We start from the raw sequence: 18,468 nt of genomic DNA, 5'->3' as shown, positions 1-18,468 counted from the left end.
CTCTCACTTTACTTGCATCTCTCACCACCAACTTCTTTTGACCACCCAACCAAAGAGAATTGAGTTTAGCTCCCCACCGGCCTCCCCCTTAAGCACTGAAAAGGAGAAATTGTAGTGCTGGTTCTGGGTTGTACATTGAGCCCACAATTTCTAATGCAAAATCACCCAGAGGGACATCCGTCTTTCAGTTGCTGCTAGTGCACACCCCTTCACCCGTCGATTCATCCTTTCCACAAGACCATTTGCTTGTGGTGAGCAAAAATCAGTGGATTAATGTTCAATGGAAAAATCTGTCAGAAAATGTGTCCTGTCCCCATTTGAACGCCATTGTCTGTAACAGGCCTATTTGGAAAACACCCTCACATGCAAATGCATCCTTCGGGGAGACTCGAAGACCGTCTTGGTGGCAACAGACCCCACACAACCCGCTGATACCCATGTTGGGGTGCAGTGCTGTCTACAAGGACCAAAACAAAAACTTCCCGCTGTGACAACAAATCAAAAGGGCCGACTATATCAAGACCTAACTTGCTCCAAGGCGCTTCAGGTTTAGCTGCTGGGAGAGGTGGGGCAGCCCTGATGAACCTGGACGTGTCATTGGTGGTGCACTGCAAACAACCCTGTACAACCACCGCAGTTTAACCATACTAGGCCACCAGTCTCTCTCTCACGCTCTACTCTTGGTGAGGTTCCTGCCTAGATGTCCTTCGTGAGCTCGAGCAATGCTTTTCCTTCTAAGGGCCATAGGAGGTACAAGGCGGCCCCCACAATGCAACTTCTTTTCCATGATGCTTAATTCATGCCAAACCTTCCAAAAATCCTTGCCAACCTTTGACAACTCAACAAAATCAGGCTAGCCTTGGACCATATAAGTTATAATATTCCACAACAACAAGCAAAGTATTAAATCCTCCTGAGTTGTCCCTGGAAGAGACATTATAGCTGTCGGTCATCGGTGGGACTGGTGAATGAAAACATTTCAAATCAATAACGTACCTAGGCATGAAAACTTAAGGAAACAGTTAAAATGGCGAACTCACTTCCACCTGGTCCATGAGGGTCTTCAGTCACTGCAAGTGGTTGAGATGAGCCTGGAGTACATGCAGAAAAGGGCTGAGTACACAGTCAGTCCAGAAGGGAGCGGGAGCTCAGAGTACAAGGCGGGCAGCTCTTGGAGACCCCAGGACAGGTCTTGGAAGGGTGCCAGGCTGAGACTGGGTGAGCTCAGACCATGGCCTGGCACCCCTCCCCCACATCCCCAGAGAGTTGCTTACGCAATGGATGAAGATGTCCTAAAATCTATTCCTGCTTTTGAGTGTTCGTGAACGATGCACAGGGGGCCTTGCCACTGGAGGAGCTTCAGTGAGTAGGTTTCCTCTGTTGGTGAATGAGGGCAGCTTTAGAACTCCCCAGTGTCAATTAGTCCTGTAAGATTAAAGCACCTTGTTGCTTGTGGGGCCACCAGAGTGGGTGTACCTAGTGGTCCCGGTAACCATGGACCGCGGGAGCACAGCTGGGCAAGAGGTTTCTTGCTTGTCCTGGGATAACTGCAAGACCCATCCAAGCAAACAACCTTTGCAGTGCAGATGTGGTGTTTGTGATGGATCCGGCTGATGCCCATGCTAGTGCCCTGGTGCTTCAGGAAGAAGACCCCTAAATCTAGAAGAAGGGCCAAGGTTCATTGTATGGCTGCTGTCCAACCCCCGAGGCTGGAGGTGAAGGCAACGCCGTGGAGGCGGCGCTGGATCACTGAAAGTACCAAGCTCATGCTCTTGTTGACCCACTTCAAGTAGAGGTGGGAAGAGGTTTGATAAAGGAAGGCCTCAAAAGGAAATCTCATTTGGATGAAACTGGGCGCTTCTGATCTACTCAAGGCGTGGGGTCCCCGCCAGACCATAGAACAAGCCTCTACCAGAGACCTGCTTCCAAGGGAAAGGTTTGTGCATCCGGCAGGAGAATCCAGAGGGCGGATCATGTTTCTTTATATTCTCTCACTTATATCAAACCCCGCCCCCGCTCTGGCATTCAAGTCATTTTGGGACATAGATTTAGGGATAAATATACAGGGGCACAACTGCGACCCCCGATAGTTCTTGCACTCTGATGGGTAGAGAGGCCCATTAAAAGTTCATATATGACTAGTATCTCTACCCCTCTAAACTGAGGACACTTTCCAATACAGCCAGCATGCTCCGCTGGAGGAGAAGTGTCCCACTGTTGGGGGACTTCAGCCGTGTGTGGTGGGGTTGTCCAGTTATTCCTCCATTTTGGAACGAAACCCTGGTGCAGATGAAATCGATATTGGGCTGCCCGGTCCCAGCCATGCCGCTGTTATTTGGGTCTCTGTTCCAATTCTCTAAAATATCAATGTCTGCTGGACCACTTGATTACCTGTAACTGCCTCAGAGCAGGTTGAGACTACTCTGGAAGAGGTCAGACCTCGCCTTATCACTGTGGTACCTCAGACTTTGGAACACTGTGACACCTGTCGCAGAAGGCAGCACTCACAGGAAGATATTGAACGTCTGTTCTCCAAGCGCTCACAATACCCATTGCATAGTCAACGATGACTGCGTGTGGAGGAAGGGCAGGAGGAGAGTCTGTTGGGGGCGAACCCCACCTTGTGTTGGTATTTGTCTGTAAGACACCAACAAACAGGAAGTAGGACACTGTGTCTTGTCTGAGGAAAGAGACGGGTACAAAATGCCCTTCGCTCTCACCAGGAGGCCAAGCCGCAGTGCCAGGGTATGACGGATGTGTAGTGTGTAGTGTCTGCTGATATTTCGGTGGACTTGGACTGGGGTTTATTTTGCATTATTCAAATTCATCCAAAGAAAGAAAAAAAGGAATAAAAGGAACTTGCACTAGCATGGCTCAAGTATTTGATGGATGGAATGCAGAACAATGTCAAACACTCACCTCAGTCACAGACCTGGGCATTAATCCATCGTGAGGACCTGCCTGGCAGTTCGGGCTGGACTGTTCCCATTGGACGCTGGGTCAAGACTCATTTGCATATAGCTGGGTCGAACTAGAATGGCATGGTGAGCAGAAAAACGATGGATTTAAGCCCAGATCTCTGACTGAGGGAGAAGGTTTGACATTGTTCAGCATTAGGGGTAGGCGGAATTTGCGAAATTCACTTTCGCAAATTATCGCGAAAATGTTAAAAATCTCCGCAAACACGCAGAAATATCGCGAAGATGCGGGAGTTTTTTGCTCGCCCGTTCGCGGTATTTTCTGCGTGGTCGCGGCTCGCCAACTTACCCATGCGGTTGCTCGCGGGCGCGGCCATCTTGTTTTCACTTGTCTCGCGGTGCATGATCGCGAGAAGAAAGACGTGATCGCGCGACGCATGACGTTACTGCGGGCGCAGTTCGCGAGACAGCGCAAATGGCTACCAACAATCCAACATCTCGTGGAGAACACGACCGGATCTGGAAAACTTGTCGGCGAACGCGGGGATTCAGGTAAGGCGATCGCGTGCACGCGAGAATTTATTATTTTACAGCGCGAGCAAGAAACTAATTATCGCTAAGCTGCGGAATGCGGAAATTTTGAAATTTTCGCGCTTTCCGCGGAACGCGAAAATGCCAAATTATCGCAATTTCCGCGAACGGAACGAAATTTTGGCCCAGGCCTATTCAGCATTCCGTCCATCAATTGTACATTTTGCACATGGAGAGATGAGAGCCACTGCTGGAGGGCCATAGTGAGGGAATCATTGAAGAGCTCCAATAAAGATTGTCTTGTCCTGGTGCACTGTAAGTTCATTATTTACTATGCTTTAAAAACTAATACAGTTGAATATATAATGACAAATCTGTTGTAGAATGCACAATGCTTGCCATCTTTACCCACATTTTTGTGGGTGGGCAACCCCTCAACCGCCCTTATGAAATGAAAAAAAAATAAAATACCAGCATTTGTAAAGCGCACAGCTACCTCCAGAGAGGCGTCCCGGCGCTCGGGCCTTTGGTAGGATTAAGTGAGCCATTGCCCAGAGTCACATGGTGCTGGGCTAACCTGCCGCCGGCACCAGGGATCGAACTGTGAACCCTGTGGTCCGGAGTCAGGCACCCTGGCAGCTACGCCACACCTCTTCCACTTATAGTGGTCAGGCTCACTTGCAGCGCACCGTACGGGAGCTGGTCTGGCAAAATTTGTCAGGGCTTCTTTGGGGTCCCTGTCCAACCCTCCAAGGTGCAGTTTGATACCATGTGAGAAGAACAGAGCAGCTGTTTTTGTGAAGCAGAGAACATTTAACTTAAAAGGAATGTACACCGAATCGGGAGGAATACCCCGTTACCAGTGTAGATGTACTTAAGACTGATGCAATTTCCAAGGATGAGGGAGTCCAAGATTATTGCAACCAGGACACCTAGTTTGAAAAGTGCGGAAGTATATTGGTGAAGGATGGGTCAAAAGAAAATTTCTTAGTGGCAAATTGAGTGAGGACTTATGGGAAAGTTAGGTGTGAATTAGTTGATGATTCTGGATTTTTGGTGAGAAGAGGTAATGTAGTATCTCCATTAAATAGAATTCTCTGGATTTGTCAGCTTAGTCATGAGGGGGCACCTCGGTGCAGTTCAAAACAAGAAAAGAGTTAAGGTCTGATACTGGGGGTTGGGGATGAGTTGTTGAATTGAAGGGTTAGTTCGGGATTGTATTGAGTGTAATACTACAGATAAGTCCTAACAGTGTTCTCGGATATGCCTTGGGAAGCGTTGGGACCTGACTATTTGGGACCCATACATGGTGTAAAAAGGAATTCGACATTTATTATTGTGGTGTTGGATTTCTTACTCTAAATGGCCTTAAACTGGCTTCGTGAAGAGTGGATTTTAATTTGGCGATGAAGATCTTAGATGAAGCGTTTCATGGGAAGGGTTGCCCAGGTCGGTCCTTGGTGACAATGGACCTCTGTTCAAAAACACCCTGTGGCTTCCAAGTCTCTGACACTGCCAAGAGACTGAAGGAGTAGTGTTTTAGGACAAACTAGTAAATACGTAGGAGACTCGTTCCCAATTTTGCTTATTGGCTGGGAAGGCGAACAGGTTAATACTTACCCTTCTCTCCTTGTTTATCCAAACCTCAGTTCACCCCAGAATCTTTAAGAGGTTTTTTGTCACAGAATGGAATAGTGCATAGGATCAAATCACTATATCACCCTTCGACGAATGGTTCTGTCAAGAGAATGAATAGGGTAATCATAGGTGTTGTTCAAATGGCTAGTGAGAGTAGGAAGTGCTAGGAAGAGGGATTGAACAAAATGTAGGGTGTGACTCCTACTTTAGGTGGCTTCAGCCCCTTCAGAACCTTGAGAGGTGGGACTTGCTGCACCAAGGACAACTTGCGTTGAGTGATAGCAAAGACACGGGCAGTTGGGTGAGGTCTCCAGAGAGGATGAAAAAGAATATTGTAGAGACTCAGGCTGTTTACAAAGGGTATTTGGGTCATGTCTCTGAGCCCAGGAACTGACACTAGACACTAGGAGAGAGATACGAGTAGTAGAAGGGCCTTCTACTACGCGCAAACTCTTCAGATACAAAGAGGAAATGGCAGTAGAAGGCCTGAGGATGCTGGGATGAAGGCGGTGGTGGTTGGATCAAGAGGAGCACACTGATGCACGTGCAGAGGGATATTCTGGAACTGGTAGGTGAGTGCATTACAAGGTATTACCAGGGAGAGGGACAGACGGGTTGGGCATGAGACTGACCTGTGGGCATGTCATTCCGAACACGGGAAGGTAAAACTGAGAACAGGGAAGGAACAACCAGATCTGGTTGCGTGATTTCAGTTCCAAAAGAACCAGGGGAGTATGTTGTAGGATGAACCTTCCTGTTGTATGTTGAGATCCCATCCTGTTGTAAACTGAGGATAGATCTTACATTTCTTGTTATTTCATGTTCTAATATTTTAGATGTTTTTGTTTAAGATGGGGTTGCGTAGTGTCTGTCGGTCCTTTAACCACATTCGTACGTGTGTATTTTGTTTGTTCTCATGGTACCTGTGATAGATTGATGGTTGCCTGGGATTCTAACCTAGTGGTAGTTGCTGTGTGGGAGCCGTGGTGTGAAGTTGCTTTCCGGGGTAACCTGTATCTTCCATCTTCACCAGAGGTCCTTGCACGTATGGGGGTGCAAGCGCTTCACTGGCGGTTTTCATCTGTGAGTTCACAATCGGTCAGCAGTGGGGCTACATAGTCACACCTGACAGGGTCTGACAAGCACCCAGTAGCCTCACAAAAAGGAAATGGTGCCCCCATATAATTTCAGGTCCAAGAGTAGGGGAAAATCGCAAAAACTGTGAAAAAGCCTCTTATCTGACCTATATGCTTTTTGATCTGGTCTTCTAGGGCTCATTTGCAAAACAGATCCCCAATATCAGTGTCATACACCAAGGTTAATTGAAAAAACGATATTTTATTGTTTGTATTCTTTATGTAAAACATTTTTTTGCTTTTTATTATATATATTTTTAGTTTGCTGCTATTCACTGCTTATAAATGTTCATTATTTAGAAATACATATAACACTTATACAGAAAAACAAACAATTGCCAATAACCTCTTTGTGTATGATAATTCTACAGCATTTGAGCATTTTATATCAACACATACTCAGTAAATTGGATTTGCATAGCTACAGAGTCTTACAATTTAATCATCAGTAACTGTTATTAAAGCACAGAAACCGGCAAAACAACCTTAGAATCAAAATTCCTATAAATTGTGCACTAATAACCCCACACTCATCCATCAACGCTTCATTCTCACTTGTCAAACCATCTCACCCACACTAACATTCATACACCAAAAAAGTCCAATCATGTCAGAGGTCCTGGAAATATTGTTAGAGACAGACTATCTTTTTATTTGTAGTGCGATTGTATCCCATCAATTTCTTGTAGTATTATTGTCACTGAAAGGATTCCCCACATGTCTAATAATGGTCAACACACGTTTCGGTGGAACGTCGATTCGACCACCTTCATCAGGACCAGACTTGAGTCATATCAATCTAAAAAAAAAATAAGTGGATGGGGTTATCTTGGTCTAACTAGAAATTGCATATTTCTTTGATTTAGATCCAATTCCTTTAAGAAAGGCAGGACAAGGCCACAAAACATGTAAAGACCCTGTATAAATAATTCCGCTAAACGCCGTGCTGTTTCTTTCCTGCTTGAAATACAGGTTGTAAATCAGACTACAGCTGTAGTCTGACGTTCTAAGTATGGTAGCATTTTTTCTGTCTGGTAGCCCGCATAAGTTAGTTGAGCCACTCAGCAAGAAGTGACCCGATGTGTTTTGTCACGCGCAGCACGTGTTGCCGGCTCTTTTCCTGACATGATTGGACTTTTTTGGTGTATACAAACAATAAAATATAGTTTTTTGAACTAACCTTGGTGTATGACATTGATATTGGGGATCTATTTTGCAAATGAGCCCTAGGAGGCCAGATCAGAAAGCAATATAGGTCAGATAAGAGGCTTTTTCACCGTTTGAGCACCCAGAAGCCTACCTCCAGGGCTGCCCCCACAACCTTATAGGGTGGGACTTGCATCCATACATAGGTTTGGGGTTCACAATAACACGTCACTCTGCTCGTTGGTCATGGATCGGGGTCCAATGATTGCCTTGAAAGCCCACAAGGGCACATGCTCTGTGGTGTCCAGACATTCCTCCTCCTAACTTTTGCGTCCAGTGCTCTCTTGGTTTGATGCCAGAGGAGGCCGTGCTGTCTCCGTCGCCTCTCTTCCCTCGGGCACAGTGTTACTCCCGTGCTGCCTCCGTCCCCTCTCCTCCCTCTGGCACAGTGTAACTCCTGCACTGTCTCTGTTGCCTATCCTCCCTTTGGCAGTGGCGTAACGAAACTTGAGGGGGCCCCCCTGCAAAGAATATGGAGGGGGCCCCCCACGCTCACGGATTCAGTCAGGAGCTCTCAGGTCAGGGGCCTGCTGCGCATGCACCAGTGGCGGCTGGTGAATCCTAAAAGTGGTGTGAGGAAAAGCTGAGAACCAAGTTGAAGGAGCAAGTGAGTACAGCAAGCACACCAAAGTGAAAGAGGAGTGTTGGGGGTTGGCCTTCCCAAGTGGGCCCTTTAACCACTCAAATTTCAGCTTTAAATAAATTCAGTCATTTGTCTCCAAAATATCAGCTTGTCAGTTTATGAAAGCAGACACGTTTTGCTATTAAATACCAGCTTTGCCTTGAAAAATAATTAAAATTCCCTAAATAAAGAAGTTATCTTTTTTGTGAAAACGTTCAATTATTGTCATGAACCACTAAAACACATGATAGATTCCGCCTTGAATATGTATGTGTCATAGTTGCATGTCATATGCACCAATCTTATGCCAAGAATTACCGCCATTATGCCGAAGCAAGCATGAGGGCTGTGCACCATGCAATCAGACAGGAATTACCACTATTATGCCAGTGCCCGCATTTTACGCGGTTTGGGCTCCATTATACCATGGGTGAGCACATTGGGCCGATATGTGCCACCATTATAGCAGGGCCAACATTATGTCAGGTTATTTTATTTATTAAGTACACAATCATGGAACATTGCTGGTGTTGAAATGGGGTAGCTCTGTAGAATCTCACTAGTGGCCGTGACAAGCTCCCCTCTTTACCTAGTGATTGTTTTTTCTACACAAAGGCAACTATGGAAAAGAGAGAACAAGATATGAACGGCTTCCTTGTTTGTCTCTTTAACAGTCCACCCACTCTCGTCACAGCCTTTCCCACAGTACACAAGGACACCCATCTGTCCCGTGTACCCTTCCACAGGTCAAATGCATATCAACCATCCTGGAATGGTTACTTATTTAGGAAAGTATGGGGAGAAATTTTAGAGAATAAAAATAGCTTGACCTTTATGCGTGAAGCGGGGTCTGTAATTGGCTATGGGGCACTGGCGTACAGTTCTCTGCAGGACAGCTGCGGGTCACGACTTCAGAGCCCACTGTGTTTACTCCCTGCTCTGTCTTCATTCATGGTCTATGTCGTGCAACCTTATTTACACCCTGTAGTATTTCATTGTCTTATTCACCACTGTCCACCTACTGTATTTACACCCTGTAGTATTTCATTGTCTCTCATTCACCACTGTCCCCCTACTGTATTTACACCCTATAGTATTTCATTGTCTCTCATACACAACTGTCCACCCGCTGTATTTACACCCTTTCGTATTTCATTGTCTCTCATTCACCACTGTCCACCTACTGTATTTACGCCCTGTAGTATTTCATTGTCTTATTCACCACTGTCCACCTTCTGTATTTACACCCAGTATTTCATTGTCTCTTATTCACCGCTGTCCAGCTACTGTATTTACACCCTGTAGTATTTCATTGTCTCTCATTCACCACTGTCCACCTACTGTATTTACACCCTTTAGCATTTAATTGTCTCTCATTCACCACTGTCCACCTACTGTATTTACACCCTGTAGTATCTCATTGTCTCTCATTCACCACTGTCCACCTACTGTATTTACACCCTGTAGTATTTCATTGTCTCTCATACACAACTGTCCACCCGCTGTATTTACACCCTTTCGTATTTCATTGTCTCTCATTCACCACTGTCCACCTACCTACTGTATTTACGCCCTGTAGTATTTCATTGTCTTATTCACCACTGTCCACCTTCTGTATTTACACCCAGTATTTCATTGTCTCTTATTCACCGCTGTCCAGCTACTGTATTTACACCCTGTAGTATTTCATTGTCTTATTCACCACTGTCCACCTACTGTATTTACACCCTGCAGAATTTCATTGTCTCTCATTCACCACTGTCCACCTACTGTATTTACACCCTGTAGTATTTCATTGTCTCTTATACACAACTGTCAACCCGCTGTATTTACACCCTTTCGTATTTCATTGTCTCTCATTCACCACTGTCCACCTACTGTATTTACACCCTTTCGTATTTCATTGTCTCTCATTCACCACTGTCCACCTACTGTATTTATACCCTGTAGTATTTCATTGTCTCTCATTCACCACTGTTCACCTACTGTATTTACACCCTGTAATTCATTGTCTCTCATACACCGCTGACGCACCCACTGTATTTTCACCCTGTATTTCATTGTCATTCATACACTGCTGTCCACCCACAGTATTTACACCCTTTAGTATTTAATTGTCTCACATTCACCACTGTCCACCCACTGTATTTACACCCTGTAATATTTCATTGGTTCTCATTCACCACTGTCCACCCACTGTATTTACACCCTGTATTTCATTTTCTCTCATACACCGCTGTCCACCCATTTTAATTACACCCTGTAATATTTCATTGTCTATCATACACCACTGTCCACCCACTGTATTTACACCCGGTATTTCATTGTCTCTCATACACCGCTGTCCACCCACTGAATTTACACCCTGTATTTCATTGTCTCTTACTCACCACTGTCCACTTACAGTATTTACATCCTTTCGCATTTCATTGTCTCTGATACACCACTGTCCACCTACTGTATTTACGCCCTATAGTATTTCATTGTCTCTTATTCACCACTGTCCACCTACAGTATTTACACCCTGTATTTCTTTGTCGCTCATACATCTCTATCCACCCACTGTATTTACACCCTGTAGTATTTCATTTTCTCTCATACACCGCTGTCCACCCACTGTATTTACACACTGTAGTATTTCATTGTCTCTTATACACAACTGTTCACCCGCTGTACTTACACCCTGTATTTCATTGTCTCTCATACTCCGCTGTCCACCCACTGTATTTACACCCTGTATTTCATTATCTCTCATACACCACTGTCTACCCACTGTATTTACACCCTGCATTTCATTGTCTCTCATACACTGCTGTCCACCCACTGTATTTACACCCTGTATTTCATTGTCTCTCATACATCGCTGTCCACCCACTGTATTTACACCCTTTCGTATTTCATTGTCTCTCATACACCACGGTCCACCCACTGTATTTACACCCTTTTGTATTTCATTGTCTCTTATACACCACTGTCCACCTACTGTATTTACACCATTTCATATTTCATTGTCTCTCATACACCACGGTCCACCCACTGTATTTACACCCTTTCTTATTTCATTGTCTCTCATACACCACTGTCCACCTACTGTATTTACACCCTATAGTATTTCATTGTCTCTCATATCCAACTGTACACCCACTGTATTTACACTCTGTATTTCATTCTCTTATTCACCACTGTCCACCCACTGTATTTACACCCTTTCATATTTAATTGTCTCTCATTCACCACTGTCCACCCACTGTATTTACACCCAGTAGTATTTCATTGGTTCTCATTCACCACTGTCCACCCACTGTATTTACACCCTGTTTTTCATTGTCTCTCATACACCGCTGTCCACCCATTTTATTTACACCCTGTAATATTTCATTGTCTCTCATACACCACTGTCCACCCACTGTATTTAAACCCTGTATTTCATTGTCTCTCATACACCGTTGTCCACCTACTGAATTTACACCCTGTATTTCATTGTCTCTTATTCACAACTGTCCACTTACAGTATTTACATCCTTTCGCATTTCATTGTCTCTTATACACCACTGTCCACCTACTGTATTTACGCCCTGTAGTATTTTATTGTCTCTTATTCACCACTGTCCACCTACAGTATTTACACCCTGTATTTCATTGTCGCTCATACATCTCTATCCACCCACTGTATTTACACCCTGTAGTATTTCATTGTCTCTCATACACCGCTGTCCACCCACTGTATTTACACCCTGTTGTATTTCATTGTCTCTTAAACACAACTGTCCACCCGCTGTAATTACACCCTGTAGTATTTAATTGTCTCTCATACACCACTGTCCACCCACTGTACTTACACCCTGTATTTCATTGTCTCTCATACTCCGCTGTCTACCCACTGTATTTACACCCTGCATTTCATTGTCTCTCATTCACTGCTGTCCACCCACTGTATTTACACCCTGCATTTCATTGTCTCTCATACACCACTGTCCACCTACTGTATTTACACCCTTTCATATTTCATTGTCTCTCATACACCACTGTCCACCCACTGTATTTACACCCTGTAGTGTTTCGATGTCTCTCATACTCTGCTGTCTACCCACTGTATTTACAACCTGCATTTCACTGTCTCTCATTCACTGCTGTCCACCCACTGTATTTACACCCTTTAGCATTTCATTGTCTCTCATACACCACTGTCCACCTACTGTATTTACACCCTTTCATATTTCATTGTCTCTCATACACCACTGTCCACCCACTGTATTTACACCCTTTCGTATTTCATTGTCTCTCATACACCACTGTCCACCTACTGTATTTACACCCTGTAGTATTTCATTGTCTCTCATATCCAACTGTACACCCACTGTATTTACACTCTGTATTTCATTCTCTTATTCACCACTGTCCACCCACTGTATTTACACCCTTTCGTATTTCCTTGTCTTTCATACACCACTGTCCACCCATTGTATTTACACCCTTTCGTATTTCATTGTCTCTCATACACCACTGTCCACCTGCAGTATTTACACCCTGTATTTCATTGTCTCTCATACACCACTGTCCACCCACTGTTTTTACACCCTTTCGTATTTCAATGATTTCTTCATGTCTTTCTTCTCTCAGCATCCATTAGCCATCTTGGAACAATAAAGTCATAATAAACTACAGCAAAAGAAACATACATTGGTACAGCCAATAGTCCTGCAACCAACGTCAGACCTATTGGCTTTGCCAATACTTATTAGATATGACATCTTACATGGATTCTCCCCTTCCGACCCACAATGTCCTTCCCTTCTTATGAGTGTCCTACTCTCTCCCATATGACTGGTGATTGTTTGCTACACTCCAGTCCCATTTATTTACCTGAATATATCTCTATTATTTTTAGCATTTCGTTGTTGTTTGGGCTCTTTCTATGTTTCATTAGACCTTAAGTACCAATTTATAACCTGCTCTTTATTGGATTCTTCAATAAAAAATATTACCAATGTGAATAGCAAGAAATAGAATTCATAGGAAAACAAACCTAAAATAAAAAGTGCACAGCATGGGCGGAAACTGAATACCTAAAATGTATTTAAAAAAAAGAAAATGAAGGGTCTGTGCTGTGGAACCTGGGAATGACTTTCCCCAACTCTATAGTACTCCGGAGGCTCCTAAAATGTGAGTTTTTCAGTGAAGCTGGAGTCAGTGGCATAGTACGTGCCTCACGCGCCCCCATTTAAGGAAGTGAAAGTGCCCCCTGGCTCCTGGTTGGGTACTGAAAGACAGCTGTAGTCAGTGTGCCCCTCCCATTCCTAGGCCCGATGCCACTGCACATGCGGCACCATTGCTACGTACGCCCATGGCCAGAGTCTAAAAGTAAATAAAAGGGCTGATGATAAAGCGAGTCAATAATACTAGGCAGGTGCCGAGGGTGCCAGCACCAGACAGTGCCAAATTTACACCAAAAGCATCAAATATTACCAATTAATTCCAAGGAGGGAGCAAATAACATAAAAAATAGAATGTTGCTGAATGCTCCAGATAGTTTTGCACTTGGTCTCAAATGTCGCTCAAAAATGTGCAACAACCACAGACATGTTCTCCCTTCCTTTGCAACTGGGAAGACCACTGACACAAATGAAATGTGGCATAACAGCCAGAGATGCTGGCTTTGGAACTGGGGGATCATGCTCGAGTCTCAGCGTTGGTTCAACATCCTGTGATTCTGGGCAAATCACTTAATATCCCCGTGCTTAAAAATAAGTTTGGCCTTGTGTAATATAACTGGTGCTCGTGTAAAGCGCTCCAATAACTTGGGGGCGAGCTGGCGCTATATTGAACTATTTAAAAAAGTACTCTCTGTCATTTTGTACATGTACATCCATTTTCAAACATTCTTGAGCAATATTTTTTAATCTCTTCTGTGGAGATCTGGGAACGTTTCTATGTTCACTATCAGCATCGGGGACACTGCAGGCCACCGAGGAAACACTCCGTGCCATCCAGGGAGACTACGAAGCCAATTGCATTTCCAGTGCTTGCTTACCTTCCAATGCGTCCCAGCAGAGTCCTGTTCCTGGAGCTGCAGTCCTTCTCCTGCCCCTGTCAGCTCTGTGCTGCCTCCTCCCTTCTCAGAGGCTGTGCCAGTGGGGAATGCTCTCTAGGGGCCCCCACCCCCATCCCTTTTCCGGCGGGCTCTGGCTGAAGAGAAACAATGTAACTTGTTACTTTGTTTCTCTTCAGTTCAGTCCTGGGTCAGTGCGAGGAGCTAAGAGCCGGCTGCAGACTGCACCTGCTTTCTACAGCAAGCCTTTCTCTCCCAGCTCTTTACCGAAGAGCTGAGGGGGCCCCCTTCACCTAACCAAAGACTGGGGGCCCCCCCGCACCGCGGGGACTGCGGGGGTGTTTGTTACGCCCCTGCCCTTTGGCACAGTGTTACTCCCATGCTGCCTCCGTCCCCTCTCCTCCCTCTGGCACAGTGTAACTCCTGCACTGTCTCTGTTGCCTCTCCTCCCTTTGGCACAGTGTTACTCCCTTGCTGCCTCCGTCCCTTCTCCTCCCTCTGGCACAGTGTAACTCCTGCACTGTCTCTTTCGCCTCTCCTCCCTTTGGCACAGTGTTACTCCCTTGCTGCCTCCGTCCCTTCTCCTCCCTCTGGCACAGTGTAACTCCTGCACTGTCTCTGTCGCCTCTCCTTCCTTTGGCACAGTGTTACTCTCGTGCTGCCTCCGTCCCCTCTCCTCCCTCTGGCACAGTGTAACTCCTGCACTGTCTCTGTTGCCTCTCCTCCCTTTGGCACAGTGTAACTCCTGCACTGTCGCCTCTCCTTCCTTTGGCACAGTGTTACTCCATTACTGTCTCTGTCACCTCTCTTCCCTCGGGCACAGTGTTACTCCCGTGCTGCCTCTGTCCCCTCTCCTCCCTCTGGCACAGTGTAACTCCTGCACTGTCTCTGTTGCCTCTCCTCCCTTTGGCACAGTGTTACTCCCGCGCTGTCTCCGTCGCCTCTCCTCCCTCTGGCACAGTGTTGCTCCCATACTGTCTCCATCGCCTCTTCTCCCTTTGGCACAGTGTTACTCCCATGCTGTCTCCATCACCTCTCCTTCCTCTGGCACAGTGTTATTCCCGTGCTCTCTCTATTTCCTCTCCTCCCTCTGGCACAGTGTTACTTCCGTGCTGCCTCCGTTGCCTCTCCTACCTTTGGCACAGTGTTACTCCCATGCTGTCTCTGACGCCTCTCCTCCCTTTGGCACAGTGTTTCCCCCGTGCTGTCTCTGTCACCTCCCCTCCCTCTGGCACAGCGTTACTCCTGTGCTGCCTCCGTCCCCTCTCCTCCCTCTGGCACAGTGTTACTCCCGTGCTGTCTCTGTCGCCTCTCTTCCCTCGGGCACAGTGTTACTCCTGTGCTGTCTCCGTCGCCTCTCCTCCCTCTGGCACAGTGTTGCTCCCATACTGTCTCCATCGCCTCTCCTCCCTTTAGCACAGTGTTACTCCTGTTTCATAGTCAGTTCCCAGTGACTTGAGATTCATTAAACTTCTCAATACTGGCTTCTTCTCCGAGTGTCGTTCCTGGTTTGCAGAGCCTCCAGGCTAATGTGATTGTTGCTAGCACCAAGACCCTGTGCTAAATGTAAGAGAGTGCTAGAAAGACCGCAACCTAACCATCTCATCTTTTTCTTTTCAGGACCCCCCTTACCAGGATGGCATTCCACACATGCGGGCCCAGCCAGGTCATGGTGGTGTCCGGTAAGAGCTCCTTTCCAAACTGCTTCAGGAGAGGCTGAAATATGGGGTCGGAGTCATGCACACCATTCTAGTCTTGGCCCTTGTCATGGTGGTTGTTTGTGGCTGTGTGTTGTTGTGTATTCATGTATGCTGCTGTGCTTTCATTTTTGACTTCTTTCTGTTGGCAGGTCCTCAAACTTCAAAAAAGTCTGTAGGGTAGCTAGACATCTTAAGGTAAAGAAAGGCCACCTTCATCTTACCTGTACTCTACCCTGGGAGGGGCAAGTTGATCAAGGCCGGGGATCTTTAAATGGGGTTTGCCCCTAGAATTTCGTGCACACCTGTGAGGAACCATCCAGTTGGTACCTCCGTCCCATGTGTTTGCGGCATCCTTGGAGGTATGCTCTGGTTCATCCTGTGCTGGTGCCATTAGTGGGAATGTTCCTGAATGGGGGAGGAGCCATCTCCTCTCTCCTAGAGGACCAAGCTCTCTCCTCCACTCATGCCCACAGAAGAGGCGGGTTTGGGGGGCAGAAGGTGGTTCTTCGAGATCTCAGCGGCAGTTCTTCTCCTACTTTGAGTAAAATGCTGGTCTTGCAGACGTGTGTTCCATCTGCTGGGTCTTACGCTCTTTGGGTTTTCTTGCAGGGCTCTGTCGCAGTCCACCCAGGATGATTACTGGAGGCAGAGTGTTCGTTCTTCCGTGTGTCCAGCGGATACAGAGGTTGGTACCTGCTCCCTTGTCTGAACCCCTCTCTGTAGCTGTAAAACCAGGCTTTCCTTATGTCTGTCTCTTCGACTACTCCTATCTTAAGCTTGCACCGAAGGCACCTGAAGCGCACTGAAGTGTTAGTTATGGTGGACGACTGGCTCTCTTTCTTTGTCTATAGAGGGCAGTGGGAGTGTTTTTTAATTCTTTCTCAATAGTCCTAGAGAATTTTCTAAAATGGATAGGGTCTACTGTACTGCAAAAGTTTCCAAAGTGTACTGTGAGCTCTTGCGACGTCAGTCCTAATGACAGACTGAACCAAACTTCACTCAAAATAAATAACACTTAGAAAAACATTTCATTCTAAAAAGTCCATGCTATTAAAAAGCATATTTAATATACGTACAAACTTTCTTCTGAAGATAAAATTGAATGGGGTTTCTTCACCTCAAATCTTCATAAGGAACCATTAATAGTTTTTGTTATTAGCCTTTTACATTTTTCTACCAGTAACACGTAGATAAACACATTTTATAGCAAAATTAGAATGTCGTAGGAACACATATTGTTATATTTAAAAAGTGCCTTTAACTTCTGAAACCCTATCTTAATCTCGGCTAAATAATCATGAATGAATGTTCACCTCCTGCGCTATAAATGTATTTATGTGTCTGGTTAGCAGCTAGTTTCGAAGAGACATGCTGCACTGAAGAAGCATTGTGGGTGGATGAAGTGGTTTATACAAACACCAGTTTGACAAGCAGATTATACCATTGGCGTCCTAAAGAAACATTATTAGGAAAGACAGCTCTATTTTGTAATACATCCAATATTCGAGGGCTCGAAGGGGCGCTGACACTCGCCCATGGATTAACTGCAAAGACAGGTCTATTTTGTAATACATTCAATATTCGAGGGCTCGGAGAGGCGGTGTCACTTGCCCATGGATTAACTGTAAAGACAGGTCTATTTTGAAATACATTCAATATTTGAGGTCTCGAAGGGCCGGTGGCACTCGCCCATGAATTAACAGCAAAGACAGGTCAATTTTGTGGAACATTCATTATTCAAGGGCTCAGAGGGGCGGTGGCACTCGCCAATGGATAAACGGCAAAATTAGGTCTATTTTGTAATAGACTCAATATTCGAGGGCTATGAGGGGCGGTGGCACTCACCCATGGATTAACAGCAAAGACAGCTCTATTTTGTAATACATCCAATATTCGAGGGCTCGAAGAGGCGCTGGCACTCGTCCGTGGATTAACTGCAAAAACAGGTCTATTTTGTAATGCATTCAATATTCGAGGGCTATGAGGGGCAGTGGCACTCACCCATGGATTGCCAGCAAAGACAGGTCTATTTTGTAATACATTCAAAATTCAAGAGCTATGAGGGGCTGTGGCACTCACCTATGGATTAACGGCAAAAACAGGTGTATTTTGTAATAAATTCAATATTCGAGGGCTCTCAGGGGCGTTGGCACTCGCCCATGGATTAACAGCAAAGACAGGTCTATTTTGTAATACTTTCAATATTCAAGAGCTATGAGGGGCGGTGTCACTCGCCCATGGATTAACAGCAAAGAGAGGTCTATTTTGTAATACATTCAATATTCGAGGGCTCTGAGGGGTGGTGTCACTCGACTATGGAGTAACGGCAAAAACAGGTCTATTTTGTAATACATTCAATATTCGAGGGCTCTGGGGGCGGCGTCACTCGCCCATGGATTAACAGCAAAGAGAGGTCTATTTTGTAATACATTCAATATTCCAGGCCTCTGAGGGGCGGTGGCACTCGCCCATGGATTCACGGCAATGACAGGTCTAGCTTGTAATACTTTCCATATTGAAGGGCTCTGAGGGGCGGTGGCACTTGCCCATGGATTAACAGCAAAGACAGCTCTATTTTGTAATACATTCAATATTCGAGGGCTATGAGGGGCGGTGGCACTCGCCCATGGATTAACAGCAAAAACAGGTCCATTTTGTAATACATTCA

General features: G+C 45.6%; 1 protein-coding gene across 2 annotated transcripts in view; it reads left to right on the top strand.

The window, feature by feature from the left end:
• LOC146869630 (flotillin-1-like) overlaps window positions 1–18,468 on the top strand; it is a 202,624-nt gene that overhangs the window by 13,108 nt on the left and 171,048 nt on the right. For both annotated transcript variants that reach the window (XM_085608949.1, XM_085608956.1), the window contains exons 2-3: window positions 15,721–15,782; window positions 16,410–16,485. In XM_085608949.1, coding sequence (XP_085465075.1) covers window positions 15,737–15,782; window positions 16,410–16,485 — 122 coding nt within the window. In that variant the 5' untranslated portion in view covers window positions 15,721–15,736. The remainder of the gene's footprint in view (window positions 1–15,720; window positions 15,783–16,409; window positions 16,486–18,468) is intronic.

This window comes from Triturus cristatus, chromosome 1_1, assembly GCF_964204655.1.
Source record: "Triturus cristatus chromosome 1_1, aTriCri1.1, whole genome shotgun sequence".
Classification (NCBI taxonomy): domain Eukaryota; kingdom Metazoa; phylum Chordata; class Amphibia; order Caudata; family Salamandridae; genus Triturus; species Triturus cristatus.
Note: the sequence above shows the minus strand (reverse complement) of the source record. Positions and strands in the feature narration are given on the sequence as shown.